Below are 12,941 nucleotides of genomic sequence, written 5' to 3'. Positions count from 1 at the left end.
CAAGCGGTGGCCAGGGCGGTGATGGACGAGGGCGGCCGATAATTGTTGACCCCTCCATTATTAATCGCCGATATGAACGGAAGTCCGATGGAACGGAATTAATCGATCGAGAATGTCGCTTCTGCTTCTCTCTGGCCCCCTCCGTCTCCCCTCCTAGTCTCCGTACGACAATCCATCATGGGCGACTCGATCTACGCCAATTACCCCCCTCCCTTGAACTCCGCCCAGAGGGAGTTCTTGGTGACCACCATTAAGGACTGGACCACGCAGAATGGCCTCATGGTTCGCCCGGCACCCACTTTTGTATCCAAGGAGGTCAATCCCCATGGGGTTCTTGCGACCAATGCTCCCGTCACCCTATTCCCAAGTCCCTTCCCCAGAGCTTGCTTCGATGAGGCCAGGGCCTTGCAGACCGTGTACAACCACCTCTATGCGATGATAACGTGCAACGAGGAGTGGCTGGGCAAGATCATGGAAGAGTAAGAGACCATTCCGAAACTACGTCGTTTTTTTATTGTGTGGCTTAGCTAGAACAAGTCATAGCGAGAGTGCCGAGATGTCATGACTAAACACTTCTTTTGACCTGTAGTCTTATTGATGTGGACGACTTCGTTTCGCATTTGTGGAAGACGCATCTGGCAGTCAAGAAGGAGGGGTATGTTCAAACGTTGTCGCTCGGCCTTTTCCGCTCGGATTACATGGCGCATACTCCGTCCAGCTCGGTTGCGCCCTCCTTGAAGCAGGTGGAGTTCAACACCATCTCGGCCTCCTTTGGCGGTTTATCGTCTCTCGTGACCCAGCTGCACACCGAGCTCCTGGATTCCCCGCCGGGTTACCCAATCGCATACCCGTCTCACAGGTTATTCAAGTCCAATAAGCCTCCTGAGAATACGGCGGTCGAGACGCTATCTGCGGGATTGGCAGCTGCACATGCCGCCTACGGGGCGTCCAAATGCAGGTCTCTCCCGACTTGCATTCTATTTGTGGTCCAGGAGGGCGAGAGGAATACGTTCGATCAATTGGCACTTCTGAGACGGATCACCAAATACCACAAAATCCCAGTGTTCCGTCTGCTGAGTTCAGAAATTCTGGACCACACCACCATCCCTGGCTCCAACCCTTCGCGCCCTCTGATCTATCGCCCCCCTCACGCGTCGAGCCATTTCGAAGTAACAACGGTCTATCTCCGATCGTTCTACGCCCCAAGTGATTATACGAGCGAGCGGGACTGGGAAGCTCGCCTCCATTTGGAACGGTCTGCTGCGATCAAGTGCCCCACCGTCCTGAACCAGTTGTCCGGCTGTAAGATTGTTCAGCAGGTGCTTGCGGAGACCGCCGGACCCGACCACCTGGCAAGCTTCCTCGCCGAAGTGGATCAGTCCGTCATCGCAAGACTACGGGCGACCTTTGCTCCTCAGTACGACCTCTCTTCTACGGGGCGTGGTCGGGAGCTTGCTCTCAACCCCGAGACGGCCGCCAACCACGTTCTCAAGCCTCAGCGCGAAGGCGGCGGCAATAATGTCTACAAGACTGCTATTCCTGAATTTTTGCGTTCGATCCCCGAGACTGACTGGAAGCGTTGGATTCTGATGGAGCTGATCCACCCCCCGGCCGAGGCGCAGAATGTGGCCCTGCGAAGCGACGGAGAGGTCATCCGTGGCGACGTCATTGGGGAGTTGGGTGTTTACGGAACCATCCTGTGGGATCAGGCCCGGGGTACCGTCCTGCACAACGAGCAAGGCGGATGGCTCATGCGAACCAAGGCCAAGGATGTCAACGAGGGAGGTGTTGCCACGGGTTTCTCCAGTTTAGACAGTATTTTGCTTTTCTAGATTGCCGTCATAGTAGAATGATCTTTTTAGTCTTAGTACGCGAGCCTACGAGTGAAACCTGACGACTAATAATCAATATTAATCTGAATCAAATTGTTATTTGAACACAAAGCTTTTCTAAACAGAACTCAAGGAACGAAGCTGACAAAAAGCTGCCCAGTCCAGGATTAGGCTGACTGAAGAAGTACACCCAGACCGCAGTGAACAGAATTGACTGAAAAAAAAATTTTGTCCCTTGAAGAGAGACAAAAACCAAAAAAAAACCAAAAAAAAAAAAAAAGGTGAGGAAGGAAAGAAGGAAAGAGGAAAGCATAACCAAAGCAAATCACGCGGGTGAACTAGGTAGTAGCCGGCGCAAAGAAATCATAGCTCCTCAGCCTAGGCAAACCAACACCAAGGGAACCTCCGTACCCAAATGGTAACACTGGTCTCTAAACGAAATTTACTCGGATTCTTCGTAATCCGCTTTCTCGTGGGAGGATGTATCAGCAGGCCCAACAGGCCCAGCAGCCTCATCCTTGTCCTCAACGATTCTGGCACTAACGGGCCTCGGCTTTTCTTGATACTCCCTCCAATTGACGGGAATATCTTCAGCAGGGAGACGCCGCCAAGAATCCAACCCCTTTGCCCTTGCTCTCTCAGAGACTTCGAAAAACGTGTCCATAGCCGTGACAGTCCTGTCGGAGGGGACATGAGCACCATCTGCATTGAGAAAATGGTTCAGAGGATAGTATGCGGTCGTCTCAGAGTCTGATGTGAGAGACTTGGACCGCAGGCGACAGGGGACCAGCTGTCCGACTTTTTTATCAAATCTATATTCGATCTCCATCGTCGTGTTCAAATGAACCTGATCGTAGGTCCAACTCTCCATGCGTTCCAGATCAATGCGAGCGACGCGACTGGTCCTGCCCCGACGAGCGGCCCAGCAGGAAAGACCCAGAGGACTGCGAACTTCTCTCTCGCGACGCATATTCAGGGCGTTCTCGGTGGGCTGTTGGTCCCTGGGAGCGGTCATACGCGCTTTGATGTCGCGATATGTCAGGCGGGCGTCGGTGCGCATCCAGTACTCGATGAGCCATGTGGGTGGGTTATTGGATATATAACGTGGCAAGAACTCGAAATAGCGAATGGAAGCTCCCTTCTGGTCCCGTACGATCGCCCCATCCTCCTCGAGCTCTGTTATAATGCCGTGTTCTCGGTTTTCTGGTGGATCTAGACGGAAAAGGAGAGGCGGAAGATTACCCTCCCAGAAAGGAGAATGATGGGGATGGTCACAAGTGTGAGTCTCGTCTGGAGGAGTAGTATCTACATAGCCGGTTAGAAAGATACTTCGGAACTCTAAAGAAGGGGAATCCCACGATGGCATGTATAGTTGGAAGGGGTATTTGAAACAGAGGTTGCTGAATGCCAGGTCAGTATATCCACTCGCTATAATCCATGAAGGGCAGGCCCTCACAGGGAGAGATATATGCTTCAGAAGTGCTAGAAGTAGACATGACTGAGATTGATGGCTTGAATTATGATGGTTGTCGCAGAGGTTCAATCAGGTGGAGGGGGTGAAGAAGGATAATAAGAAGGGGAATGCGAGGAGGAGAGAGTGAAGTGTCCAAACTACTGGCGTTCGAAATCTGCCGACTAGACCAAAACCACAGGTGAACAGTGGTCAACACAAACAAACAAGAGACATCCTCCGGAAAAAACAAGCAGGGAGCCGCGGTCTTTTCTTTTATACCCCGCTGGTAGGAGCCAGACAGCAGTACAGAAACATCGCAGACCTGATTTCTACCCTTCTCCTCAATGGACAATAGAGACCAAATTAATCAGGATCCTACTTCCATCACTATTTTAGGATCTCATATCGAGCAGGAGCTTCCAACTTTCACCATTTATTTACCTCGGTACATGTCCAAGTTGGTTAATCTCTGCCATATTCATATGGTCATCGCATTTATAAGAGTGAATTCGAAATTGACTCCAGTAATTACAATCTCATGTATCCACACGGACTATCTCTCTGGTCATGTCATCCTAGATGGAAGAGATGCATATTCGACAGAACAAAGCAGATATTGCAGATCAAATCAAACCCGTCAAGTCATGCATTTATCGCAGTAGATGTGCTATCGACAGGAAACCATCCTAGCTTTCAACCTCAATCAGACCGTCGGAACAGGGGGGGAGTCGCACATGTAGGCAGCTGAAATATGTACACACCGCCTCTGAAGCATCTCTGCAGCATTTGGTCGATAAATAATCCGCGAATGTTCTCCGGAAGCGCAGTTTCCGGCCATGGCTCTCGCTCCTGCGGAAAGCAGCCAACAGAAGGGGAGGCACCGGATCTCGTGCGAAGACTCTCTTCTCCTGGGTCGGAACAGGCTCCTGAGGAGCACCTTCCTTTGAATCCTCCAAGCTGTTCCCATCTTTTGAAGTGCTTACTCGCCCATCAACACTTTCGTGTCGCTTGTACTCAGCAGGGAGGGCAATTCTACCCCCAGCTTCGCCAAGCACGGGGTCAATGAGTCCAGGCGTGATGACCCCGAGTTGAATTGAGCGAGGTGTCGATGCCCTTCGTTATCAGCTCTTGCATCAACTCGGCCTCGAACTCTTAACTCTTCTTGTTGCCGGAATCCCAAGCCAACATTCTCATGTACTGGCGGAAGCGGCCAATTCGTTGCTGCAGGGTATTCTCCGAGACTCTGAAATCCTTGTGCATTCTGTCCTTGATATCCCTCAATTGGATACGTCTATCGAGACGCATCCAGGCCTCGACGCGGAATTCCTCCACGTTAGATGCAATGTTGTCGGGGAGCACGGGAAGGTCTCGCAGGTATTCGCCGTGGATTTGGTAGGTCAAAAGAGGCGCATCTAGTCCCTTATTTCTCTTCTCAGTGGGCTTCAACTGGTAAAGGATCTCCGGAAAGCTGTTCCATGACCAATGATCCTGGTCAGGACGATACGAGGTGAAGTTGAGGGGATCTTTTGCCCTAGGGCTATCCTGTCGGGGCACTGTTTAAGTGTTAGTGTTCTACTTGGCCTGTTGAGTGCGGAAGCAACTCACCTTTTTTGACCGGCTTGTCTTTTGTCTTTTTGTCGACTCCCGGGAATTTGACGGGCCTCAGGATGCTTGCGGTGTTGTTTGAGCTAGCCATATTGGGCTTCTACATTATGACCTTCGGCTTCATGCAACTATACTCGTGTGTTCCCATATGCGAAGTGGTAGTATAGCGAGACACTCTTACCTGAGGTTGCACGGGTGACATAGCTCTTGGATTCAAAACCGGAGGCAACTATTCGTGTTTCAATATCAGCGGAAATATTCTGCAAGCTCGAACACAGCCGATAAACACCAACGAAAGTGCAATTGTGTATGAGGGGAAGCAAGAGCGATGCGAATGGAGGCGTGCAGTAAGAGAAGGAACACTGATTCCCAAACAGAGAGAAGACGATATGTGAAGGGGAAAGAGCAATCCAGGACCACGATAGCATCTATTCTTTCTTCTTACCAGCCCTATGCAATACGGGAGGCTGGTACCAACACAGGAGCTAGGGCTAACAGTCCGGAATAGTATATCTCAATGGAATTCACTAGACCTGAGTTCAGGGGCATCGAAGCCTGTGTGCTTCCTAGGGTCAAGTTCATCACCACCTAATTCAGCCATAACAGCCCTTCGGATCGCTTTTATCAAGAACAACTGTTCTCCAAATATTCTTTTTCATAGCGAGCCCCATATCGAGCACTTTATCTGTCGTAGTCGAGCTGCCAACACTGCTGTGCTTGTGGTCCTGTTCCTGCAGCACGAGTGTCACGTCTACCCCGGATCTGTCAGACCCATTTTGGTCGATCGCACTAGCAGCTTCGACCCAGAACCTATGTGTTGGCTGTCGGGGAATTGACGGTCGCTGTTAAAGGGGCTGGGGAGTTCTTGACTGGTGATCTCACTCGCAGTAGGCATTACTGTTTCCGTGAGAAGCTCTAGAAGAGACTGGGGCGATTGTGGTGTGTTAGGGTTGCTGAGGTGTCATATCGTGTGCATACGCTTTCTGGCGTGTGACTGGAATAAGAAGCTGGAGTCCGAAAAAGGCTAGGGGTGATAAGTCTCTGAAATTGTCTAGGTGAAGAAGATATTTTGAAGGTTTTTGCTCCCATCGATGAGGACAATGAAATGTAAACAAGTTTCGTTTGTAGATCTGATGACATCTGATAACTAACGGCAAGCTCCATATTAGCTGTACTAACTACCACAAGAGTGTGCCTATGATACTACTGTACATATGTAAAGCCCCTGCCTTGAATACACAAGAAAACCACAAAAACATTGAGTTCAAGTAACCGCACGTACAAGAAAAAAATCTCTGGATCCACCCGTAGAAAGGAAACAAAATGCAAAACAGATATCTGCAAAACAAAGAACCCATCAGATGCCTTGCAGACGGCTACTGCCTTCAAGGTACAGATTCATATCATTCACTTCAAAAAATCATCAATCCAGAGTCAATCCAGAAAGCAGGATCCAAGCCAGATCAAAAGATCCCACAAGATCACATCCAAGCTCCTACGCCGCGGTTCAGCGAAAAGTCCATGTCATCAAGATAGCGAGCATTCAAGAACTCCAAGTATCCAAGCTTGTTGTGGTCCAGATACTCTTCGAGACTCATTTCCTGTTCTGGTTCAGGCTCGACCGGTGCTGGGAAGAAATGAGCCAGGGGTCCCTCGTGGGAGGCCAGTTCAATCGGTGGGTTAGGATATGCAGGGAAAGGGGGGATATCCTCATGGTGAACTGTCTTTCTTCTGGCACGCGGGGTCGGGCTGAAGACACTAGATACGTCGGGATTAGCTTTGCTTAGAAGCGGAGACTACGATACTTACTCGTCAGGATCGAACTCGATCTTTCTTTTGCGGTCGGTGTCAGGAGTGTGAGGCCGGGGCACAAGTGCCATGGAGGATTCGCCGTCGGACTGGTCTACCGCGCGAAACTTAGCCTTAGGAGGGGTCTCAAACAAGATCTTGAGCTCTGGTCCACGGTGCAGTGCTTGGTGATCTTCGCTCATAGGAGTACGGGGGGCCTTAATTGCTATCTCGTCGTCGCGATCCTTGAAAGAAAGCACACACTCACCTAGGTACTGGGGCTTCACAACTGCGTCCGGCTGCATGAGGGGTTTCGGAGGGCCAGGCATAGGGTTCATTGTCACGGGTTCAGGGATATTGCGAATGCGAATAGGGGCAGGTGGTGGCGGCAAGGGGATACGCCCACCGGCTTCTCCTTCAGCTGGCACGATCAGACCAGGGGTCAAGCCTCTGGTGGAGTTCATCTTGGGGTCACGTCCGATGCCCTTCACCAGACGGCAGACATCATTTATGGACTTCTGATTTCCCCAGTGAGCGACTAGGAAGGCCTGGCGGAACAGGTGGCGCCGGTATTCCACATCGTTCTCTGTCATGTTGGAGCGAAAGAGCGGGTTGATGCGGTCCATTATATCTGCTGGAGTCACCCGGCGGTCCAGACGCATCCAGGTTTCCAGACGCCAGCCTTCAACTTGAGAGGAGAGACGAGTTGGGAGGACGGGGAGGTTACGAATCATCTTGCCGAAGATGGGGCCGACGTTGCGATGGACGCGATGTCTGCATTTGGCATTCTCGGTTCCTGGGCGCAAGACATACAGGATGTCGGGCAGGTTGGTTATACTCCAGCTCTCTTGCTCGGCATGGGGGGCAGTTCTGTCGTCGGTATCAGGCTGAATGGCCATGGTGGTGCCTGACTGACCACCGTTTGAACCGGCTTCAGAAAGATTTTGCTGTCCAGAAGACATGGGAGGCTTTGGCAGGATGTATCTTAGAGGCTACAAAATGGCAGGGTAAGCAGTGTGGGCAGAACCGTAGTCAGGTTTTCTGGCTGGCGACTTACGTATTTGAGAAATCCTCTTTCAGTCGCTTGCTTCTGCGGTCTAGACCTAACTCTGCGTCTGGTTTCCGCTCTGGAAGATTCCGCGGGGTGTCTCTGCACGTTCAATGTATCGGTATTGGCTGGCACAGAACTGGGGGAAGGTATGGCATCGCCAACTTTCGGATCAGAGGTCATGATTTGATGATCCGGACTTAGATCCGCGCAGTGAATCACACCAGTTCCTGTTTGGGCGCCAAACAACTTGCGCTTTCAGCGCCTTCACGGCCAATGAACTTCACCCAGAAAGAAATAAGCCTTCAGGTGTTGTCAGTGAGAGAGACAAGCAGGCAGAGCCATAAAGAACAAAGGATATCGTGGTTTCCCAATCAAAGACTGCAAGGAACAGATTGAATGGTATCCAATGAACAGACGTGTTGGGGGAAGTGAGGGAGCAAAGTACGGGTGCTTGCTTTGCATTGTTGACATTTTCTTGCACTTGCAAGTGAAAACCTGGCTGGTTGCTGTGAAGACAGCAACACAACAATGCCCCTGTCCTTCTCTTCTTTTGAAAGAACCTTTTCCTCTGGCTTAATCCCTCTTGGGGTTTTTTGGTTTTCTATTATACCAAAATCTAGCATAGTAGCAATCCTTTTGTTAGGTATATCTCATACCCGATCTATACGAAAGTCGTCACCTGGAACAGGCAATTGTACAGTAAATTGTGAAAATTAATTCCCAGTATCTAGCGCCTTCTAATCAATCCAATGCAAATACATGCTCTGGGTCAAGAAGCACTCTCTCTGTTCTTCTAGCTTCTACTACCAGACAAACGTATACCTACGGAGTAGTACGCAGGAGTCGGTGTATCTTCTCGGCATCCCGAAAATATATAGTTCCATCTCGGGAGCCAAGACTTTGGTCCGGGGCTGACAGCTGCCAATTTACACTTCGACGCACCCTTGCCTTCTTGAACTGTATATCATCCTATACATCATTAGTGCTTACCATACTAATAACTCTATCATTTGATCGGGAGCCAAAAATCCTTTTTCTGCAAGCCGCATCCCATCATGTCCGGGCCTTCGTTCCCCCTCCTTCGCCTCGTCCAAAATGTCACCACCAAATCTCGCAACAGCAGTCAACGCATTCCGGTAAGGTATAGCCTACAGATTTCCTGTCATGTCAAGCCTAATGCGTCCGGCAATCGAGAGGGAATCACTGCGATAGGAGCAGAACGGGTCGATGTCTGCGTGGCTGCGGTGCCGAGGAATGGCGAAGCAAACACGGCCGTGTCGCGCGTGTTGGCACAGGTATGTTCCCCGTCCAACTCAATTTACTGAATACAAAATAAAGGGACTTTTACACTCAATACATTATCGTTGCAACTACTAATCACTATGCGTGGAAACAGGTCTTCCAAGTCCCCAAGTCCAGTGTGGAAGTCATCCGCGGGTTGAAATCGCGTGACAAGACAGTTAGCATTTCAGATCTCAACATTGGAAGCGAAGGCGAAGACGGATTTTTGCAGAAAGCACGAAGCAAGCTTGAGGAAGCTATTGTACAGAAGTAATGCCCAGAAATCCTTATCTGGAGTTGTCCAAGAACCGCAGATGGGCCTCATCCACACCCGTACGGTAATCGCAAAACACTCCGTGACATCACGGGAATTCCTCCGTCATTTTTTTCCGGCGCAAACCATCTCTGCCAATTCCACGCCAACCATTATCGACAACGTCCATTAATCTACCCCAAAATGTCCCCAAGTAAATCATCAGAACCGACATCTGTCAAACGAAAAGCCCCCGATGTCGATGCCTCCACAACCAAACCATCATCAACATCATCAGCACCCGTCACCAACTTCACCGCGCGAAATCCGCCATGGACATATTTCAAACTCCAACTGTATATACCCCTTCCTACCAAATATCAACGAACACTCGCTAACTGAACTCCAAAAAAATGCAGAATTCACCAACCCGGCACCTCCCCCTCAGTCCAATCCGCACCCCTCGACCCTCTCACAGCGCGTACCTATCTCACCTCCGCCCTGACCCAATTCCTCGGCCTAACCGGCTCCACGATATCCATCGACATCCTCAAAACCACCCCTTCAACCACCCCCGAGACGCCCGAAACACAATCATTTCCCCCCCAAAACACCAACACCACCACCATCACCCCGAAAATAGCCTGGATCCGCGTTCCCAGCGCCGACGCCCCCGCCGTGACGGCGGCGCTGAGCTCCTGGATCGGAGGAAATACCGGCGGAGGGGTCGTCGGCAGCGTGGCGTGGAGGGTATGCGCGAAGGGAAATTATCTAGGCGCGTTGGTGAATGGGAGTGGTGGGGATTTGCTTGTTCCTGAGTAGATCGGGACCTTTCGTCAAGCGAGGGGCTCTCTCTCTTTCTCTCTCCGGTGGACCAGGGGGTTTTTCTGGAGAAACCGGATACTGCTACCATTACGTATGGGGTTTGGATCATAAATCGGTCCTGGTTCTGGTCCTGGTCCTGTTAAGATGCGCATATAGGCGTGCACAATTAATGTCCTGGCCAGGTACAGGTCTGCCGCTTCAGAGACATGAAGTCTGAAGCAATTCCGCTGGAATCGCCAAGGCTGATATCGTTGCACGATGTTGTCATGCGCAGGATATGGACCGCCATTGCGCTGGGTTGGAGCATCACTTCAAGGTCTACACCTACCTCGACCCGCATCCACATCCCATGAGGCAGACCTAACCTCAAGAAGCATATATATCATATCCTATCATATTTTACGAAACCAAGACTGAAAGAATCAACACATATATTCAGCTGTCATTTTCGACATGGACATTCTAGACAACGGAAAAAAGATCGTACATATCCAGCATCTTCAAAAATAGTTAAAAGTCCACAATAAACACAGTGGTGCAACTGTAACGACCGACAAGACTCCCTTTTTCTTCAAAAAAAAAATAATACATCATAACACCGAAACCCAAGTTGATCTAAGACGCCCAATTCGCATGCTCCAGGAGATTTGGTTGGCTTTAAATGATAAAATATAAAAAGGGGGAATATCTGAACGAGGGAAAGAAGAGAAAGAAGAAGGGACTCCCGCTGACTGACAATTCACGCTGATGTCATTTTTGTTGGAATTTATGTCGTATGTTCAAAAATTTCTTTTAGACGGGTTGTTTGCTTTTGGTGCTGCCAACACTGGGCACGACGGTGGACGCATCGGAATACGCCGTTTCGGGGGAGTTGGTATTGGCGACCACTTTGGCTTTCAACGCAGCACGGATGTCCTCAACGCTGCGGTTCTTCCACTCGGGGTATCCGGAGGCGCTGAGAGGGAAGAGCACAAGGTTATCATCACGAGCGCTGAATTCGTCCATCTTGGGCGCCGGCATAGCGGTAATAACATCCAATTCCAGGGCGATCTGCCGGCAATACGTGTCCAAAGGCAAATCGTTAACGTCGTGGCCGAAGGGGTTCTCGATTTCACTGCCAATAGTGGCAAGGCCGAGGATGATATACGCGGCAACTGAGATGATGTTAGAATACCCCGGTAAGAACGGAGGCGGCAGGGTGAACTTACCGATAGATCCGGGAATGGTGACCCATTGTAGCATGTCGTACAGCTGGAAGGGCAGAGCCAAAATATAGAGCCAGGAGATCTGGGAGATGGCAATGCTATAGGCGACGGGCAGAGGGGTGTCCAAAACGCGCTCAGTGCCGGTGACGACTTCATTCAAGGTAGACAGAGCAGCGACTTGAAAATGTCAGTACAAAACACTCGCACCCAGCTGCTACCCATCACAGGTAGGTCGGAGATTTGAACTCACTGGCTTGGCCCTGATGAAGGCTGACAGACATGGTCTCGTTTGCAATGCATCTGTCGACGTAGGCGGAAAGATGGTTCAGGATTTCCAAAGGCAAATGACCCAAGGGCTTCTTGGACCGCTTGATCAACTTTCTAGGGTTAGATTCGGCGAACGAGACGCCCAGATATTCACCGGCCGATTTCCACAGACTCTTCTGGGGGGGCCGCAGGTGGTCGCGATCATGAGCTTCCTTAGCGAAGGTGTCGAGGTAGGCTACTAGACCCGCAAGATCTTCATAAGCCATGTCGGGCTCGAATCGGAGCTTATGCTTAAGGGAGATCGCAAAGGCCAGAATGAGGTTCATGCCCGTGCTAGACAATGTCAGCGCGCTAATTTAGCATCGTTTTTAGTAGACAGCCAAGCATACAGTTTTGCCAGCAAATCTTCCTTTCCGAGCTCTCCCTCTCGTTCTTGGGTGTTGATCCAGATCGTGCGAGCGAGATTGCGGGAGGTCTGAATGAGAAGTGACCAATATTTTCGGCCGTCGGCCCATCTGCGACAGTTAGAGAGGGACTCCTTGAACCCGGTTGAACTTCACTAGCGCTCAGCTTACCTTTCGTACGCAGTTGAACTTCTGAAAGACAGGGCCAGACCGACCACGAAACCGGTGACCGTGAGCAGAATGTTGTTGATTCCAACTATGATGCGGTTAGATTGGAATTGGCCGGCTGGATATCGATTGACAACTTACTATCATGGACGAATTTGGAAATACAGGTGATGACCGTCGACCAAGCGGCGACAAACATCAGGGGAAGAATCAACTTCGGCAAGACACTGCCATGCATTCGAAGAAAGATAGGCCATTTTGAGTGTTTGTCGAGATCGCGAGGACCGTGCTATAGAAACGAGGGCAAGTTAGCACGCGCCGGACCCGCCAAACAGAATTGGCAAGCGGCATGGGAGAGGGCCTACAAAGTAACGATCGATCTCGCTGGAATTCCGTCGGTCAAGCATGAATTGCGAATCACGGGAGTTGGCCAGGTTTTCCATGAAGGTTGGACGAGTGAGGACAGGACGAGTGAAAGAGGAGGCCGATTTATCATCTAGGTTGGTGGTATTCGGATCGTGATGGACGGCATGGGAGTGAACGTTAGACTGGACGGGAGGCGCGGCGTCTCCAGTTGGACCTGCGACATCTGCAGGGGGGGCTGTGTTGCCTTCCATGGCGTAAGAGGGAGAGGGGCCGGTGAGATTGATGAGGGAGAGAGTAAGCAAACGAAATGATAATCGAAAAGTAAAAGTCTGTTCACCCGCGGAAAAAGAAAGGAGATGGACGAGTGATATTATCAGAAGAAGCTGCTAACCCAGTAGCGTGAACGAGAGAAACTAAGAATATAAAGTCGCAGTAGTGGGTGA

The 12,941-nt window shown here is 50.5% G+C and overlaps 6 protein-coding genes across 6 annotated transcripts; 3 read left to right on the top strand and 3 right to left on the bottom strand.

Moving 5' to 3' along the window:
* Nucleotides 1-177: 177 nt before the first annotated feature.
* Nucleotides 178-1,832, top strand: KD926_006546 (glutathione synthase; the record flags this gene model as incomplete). The annotated part of the gene is made up of 2 exons (XM_053099539.1): nt 178-479; nt 590-1,832. The coding sequence occupies 2 exons, from the start codon at nt 178-180 to the stop codon at nt 1,830-1,832; spliced, it is 1,545 nt and encodes a 514-aa protein (XP_052956629.1).
* A 442-nt stretch (nt 1,833-2,274) lies between these two features.
* Nucleotides 2,275-4,981, bottom strand: KD926_006545 (uncharacterized protein; the record flags this gene model as incomplete). Its single annotated transcript, XM_053099538.1, has 4 exons — nt 2,275-3,137; nt 4,043-4,398; nt 4,472-4,838; nt 4,891-4,981. 4 exons carry the CDS (start codon nt 4,979-4,981, stop codon nt 2,275-2,277), a joined length of 1,677 nt encoding a protein of 558 aa, XP_052956628.1.
* Nucleotides 4,982-6,371: 1,390 nt separating this feature from the next.
* On the bottom strand, nt 6,372-7,909 carry KD926_006544 (uncharacterized protein; the record flags this gene model as incomplete). Its single annotated transcript, XM_053099537.1, has 3 exons — nt 6,372-6,648; nt 6,700-7,670; nt 7,736-7,909. The coding sequence occupies 3 exons, from the start codon at nt 7,907-7,909 to the stop codon at nt 6,372-6,374; spliced, it is 1,422 nt and encodes a 473-aa protein (XP_052956627.1).
* Nucleotides 7,910-8,784: 875 nt separating this feature from the next.
* On the top strand, nt 8,785-9,284 carry KD926_006543 (DUF167 domain-containing protein; the record flags this gene model as incomplete). The annotated part of the gene is made up of 2 exons (XM_053099536.1): nt 8,785-9,024; nt 9,126-9,284. 2 exons carry the CDS (start codon nt 8,785-8,787, stop codon nt 9,282-9,284), a joined length of 399 nt encoding a protein of 132 aa, XP_052956626.1.
* Nucleotides 9,285-9,467: 183 nt separating this feature from the next.
* KD926_006542 (uncharacterized protein) lies at nt 9,468-10,085 on the top strand (the record flags this gene model as incomplete). Its single annotated transcript, XM_053099535.1, has 2 exons — nt 9,468-9,619; nt 9,683-10,085. 2 exons carry the CDS (start codon nt 9,468-9,470, stop codon nt 10,083-10,085), a joined length of 555 nt encoding a protein of 184 aa, XP_052956625.1.
* A 795-nt stretch (nt 10,086-10,880) lies between these two features.
* Nucleotides 10,881-12,749, bottom strand: KD926_006541 (UPF0187 domain membrane protein; the record flags this gene model as incomplete). Its single annotated transcript, XM_053099534.1, has 7 exons — nt 10,881-11,242; nt 11,297-11,470; nt 11,544-11,893; nt 11,950-12,075; nt 12,136-12,220; nt 12,274-12,421; nt 12,498-12,749. 7 exons carry the CDS (start codon nt 12,747-12,749, stop codon nt 10,881-10,883), a joined length of 1,497 nt encoding a protein of 498 aa, XP_052956624.1.
* Nucleotides 12,750-12,941: the final 192 nt, after the last annotated feature.

Source organism: Aspergillus affinis (genome assembly GCF_023601865.1).
Source record: "Aspergillus affinis strain CMG 70 chromosome Unknown NODE_35_length_286873_cov_86_307686, whole genome shotgun sequence".
Classification (NCBI taxonomy): domain Eukaryota; kingdom Fungi; phylum Ascomycota; class Eurotiomycetes; order Eurotiales; family Aspergillaceae; genus Aspergillus; species Aspergillus affinis.
The sequence above is the reverse complement of the archived record's forward strand: the minus strand, read 5'-3'. Positions and strand labels throughout refer to the sequence as shown.